The sequence below is a fragment of the Oncorhynchus clarkii genome, chromosome 3 (genome assembly GCF_045791955.1).
Source record: "Oncorhynchus clarkii lewisi isolate Uvic-CL-2024 chromosome 3, UVic_Ocla_1.0, whole genome shotgun sequence".
Taxonomy (NCBI): Eukaryota; Metazoa; Chordata; class Actinopteri; order Salmoniformes; family Salmonidae; genus Oncorhynchus; species Oncorhynchus clarkii.
Window position 1 is genome coordinate 44702496 of NC_092149.1, and position 2753 is coordinate 44705248.

Here is a 2753-nt window from a genome sequence, read left to right on the forward strand (position 1 = left end):
TGCATTTCTGCCCACAGACAGAGTAGGATTTTTATACTTTCTGTATTATATCATAACCATTTAATGGAAGATTTGAAATTAAGATAAAAAAAAAAAACATTTTTGTGGAGAATCACTTCTCAAGGCTCAAGAAGACTCTTGACTCTCACTCTTTCAACAGGTTCTCGACACACCATTTATCTCATCCGCTAATGCCTCGCCCTCCCTTTGTGGAACTTGTTAAGCAATTAGAGTGTTTGAAGACATTCATTCATCTCCACTCTATGCCGTTGCTGTCATGGCAACCTGGGTATGACTGAAAACAGACTGCAGTCTGTCTGAACTGTGTATGCAGTGGCCAGACTTTAGCAAAGCAGAGAAGGCTGTGTGTGGGGCATCTGGCAGTGCTGTGCTGGAGGAAGGTTACAGTAAGTTGACAGTGGTTCTACTAGCTAACAGAAGTTGTAGGAAACAGACTAAAAACAGACTGCATCTCTCAGAGCGAGCTCCATATGCAGTAGATAGAGAAGGCCACAGGGCAGGGGTAACAGTGTAGGACAATTCTTAGGTTGACTGGAGGTAGACTGGGACCAATAGTGCAAGTACTGCAGCCATGCAACACCTGTTGTTCCAGCCACTGCTTCTCAATGGAAACAAATACCTGCAGCAGAAGTGGGACAAGGCCTCCTATGAAATGCATCTGAGAAAGGTAAGCGAAAGCTGCTTTGATGCTAAAATCAAAGGCTATCAACAATGTTGGAGATATCCTTAACATACTGACAATATTAATTTAACATTGTTATTAGCTGTTGTTTTTCAAAGTATTGTCATATTCCTGAGTCATCAATTGTCCTTTTTTGTGCTTCCAACAAAAAAAGCTGAGTAAAAATGTCCAGTGTTGTTGACCTTTACTGTCGTTTTTTTGTCAAGGTCAAATCAGCGAAACCCACCATCGACACAACTGCACCTAAAACCTATGGTCACCTTGCCCTCAAAATGAAGAAACAAAAGGTGATAAAGGATCTCTAAGTCGTGTCATTTCACCATGTATCCAGCAAAGAGTCCTTTTTCTGAACTTTTGAGCTGGCAAATGTGTCTTTTGAGAAAGCTTACCAATGCGTCTGTCCCAGGCATTCCTTGAACATTCTGAGTTGCATATTGCAACCTTAGCAGTTGTTACCTTGTATTTTGTTGTTGCTGTTTTGGTTGGCTTTACTTGTTTTTGTCTTTCTTAATATTTCCTTAATAAGTTTCAGGAGCAAAGCATGTCCAAAATTCAGAGGGAAAACAATATGCTGCTTGAGAAAATATCTCACATCATGAGGACTACTGGTCGCATCGACAACAGGAACGACTATGAAAACAAAAGGTATAGTGTTTACCTCCAGTCTCTTCAGGGGTGTGGCTTTAAATCCCACTACTGACACCAATATTAATTGGTAACAGCTAAACAGTGGTAGAAAAGATAACCAATTGTCATACTTGAGAAAAGTAAAGATGCCGTAATAGAAAATGACTGTAAAAGTGAAAGTCACCCAGTAAAATACGACTTGAGTAAAAATCTAAAGATATTTGGTTTTAAATATACTTAAGTATCGGAAGTAAAAGTATAAATAATTAGAAATTCCTTATCTTAAAGGAAAACTACACCCAAAAATGATTTTGGTATTTGTTTCATTAGTTTATTGCTGACATAGTCAAAAAAAGTTTTGCTAGTCAAAATGCATCATACGGGGATGATATCTGTATTTTGAAAGTAACATATTTAGGTAATATGTCAACAATGGACTAATGAAATGAAACAAATACCAAAATATTGTTTTGGGGTGGAATTGTCCTTTAAGCAACCCAGATGGCACCATTTTCTTTTTTTATGTATGGAAAGCTAGGGGTACCCTCCAATAACCAAACATCATTCATAAACGAAGCATGTGTGTTTAGTGTGTCCGAGAATCAGAGGAAGTAGGGATGTTCTGTGCATTTTTCTGTCCTGCTAAGCATTCAAAATGTAACGAGTACATGTGGGTGTCAGGGAAAATGTATGGAGTAAAAAGTACATTATTTTCTTTAGGAATGTAGTCAAGTAAAAGTTGTCATATATAAATAGTAAAGTACAGATACCGCAACAAAAATACTTAAGTACAGTACACCATTGCAGCTAAAGCAGGTGTGGACCCACTCAGCTTGCACAGGGCAAGCACATTAAATGTGCCACAATGGTCTAGACCTTTTGGTAGAGGCAGTAGTATGCTTAAATTCAGGGAGGCTTCACCAGGTCTGAAAATGTCCATGTTCATAAACTTAGCATCCTACTGTACCTCAACTCAATGGCCTACACACAATAGAAAACCTTTTTTTCCCCTTGGAATGGTAGTCTCTGCAGAGAGATGCAACAGCAGGAGTTGCTCCGTATCACCAAAGATAACCAGTTGATTCTTCTTCGTCTGACCCAGTGCCAGCCTCACTACAGCATTAAGGACTGGCATGAGGACTGGCTCAAGACAATCAAGCTCATGGAGAGCATTGCACGATATCCACGAAGAGTTAGTGACTAAAAGGTGAGTTCTATGCATCACATACAGGCGATTGGCAGATCTTACTCAAAACATAACACATTATTGAAATGTATATTAAAGCCCCAGTGCAGTCAAAAATGTGATGTTCCTATGTTTTATATGTAGTTCCACACTATGAGATTGGAATAATACTGTTCAATTGTGAAATTATGATAATGCCCTTTTAGTGTAAGAGCTGTTTGAAAAGACTGCCTGAAA

General features: G+C 38.8%; 1 protein-coding gene across 1 annotated transcript; it reads left to right on the forward strand.

Annotated features, from left to right (window-relative positions):
* Positions 1-464: 464 nt before the first annotated feature.
* On the forward strand, positions 465-2534 carry LOC139405989 (uncharacterized protein CFAP97D2-like). The gene is made up of 4 exons (XM_071148445.1): positions 465-688; positions 910-990; positions 1230-1348; positions 2354-2534. Exons 1-4 carry the CDS (start codon positions 593-595, stop codon positions 2532-2534), a joined length of 477 nt encoding a protein of 158 aa, XP_071004546.1. The 5' UTR covers positions 465-592.
* Positions 2535-2753: the final 219 nt, after the last annotated feature.

What these genes read in the sequence shown, in the direction of transcription:
- LOC139405989 (XM_071148445.1), top strand. Translation starts at nt 593, where the DNA reads ATGCAACACCTGTTGTTCCAGCCACTGCTTCTCAATGGAAACAAATAC. An exon ending in ATGAAATGCATCTGAGAAAG is followed by an intron (nt 689 to 909) that starts GTAAGCGAAAGC and finishes TTTTTTGTCAAG; the next exon opens with GTCAAATCAGCGAAACCCAC. An exon ending in AACGACTATGAAAACAAAAG is followed by an intron (nt 1,349 to 2,353) that starts GTATAGTGTTTA and finishes TTGGAATGGTAG; the next exon opens with TCTCTGCAGAGAGATGCAAC.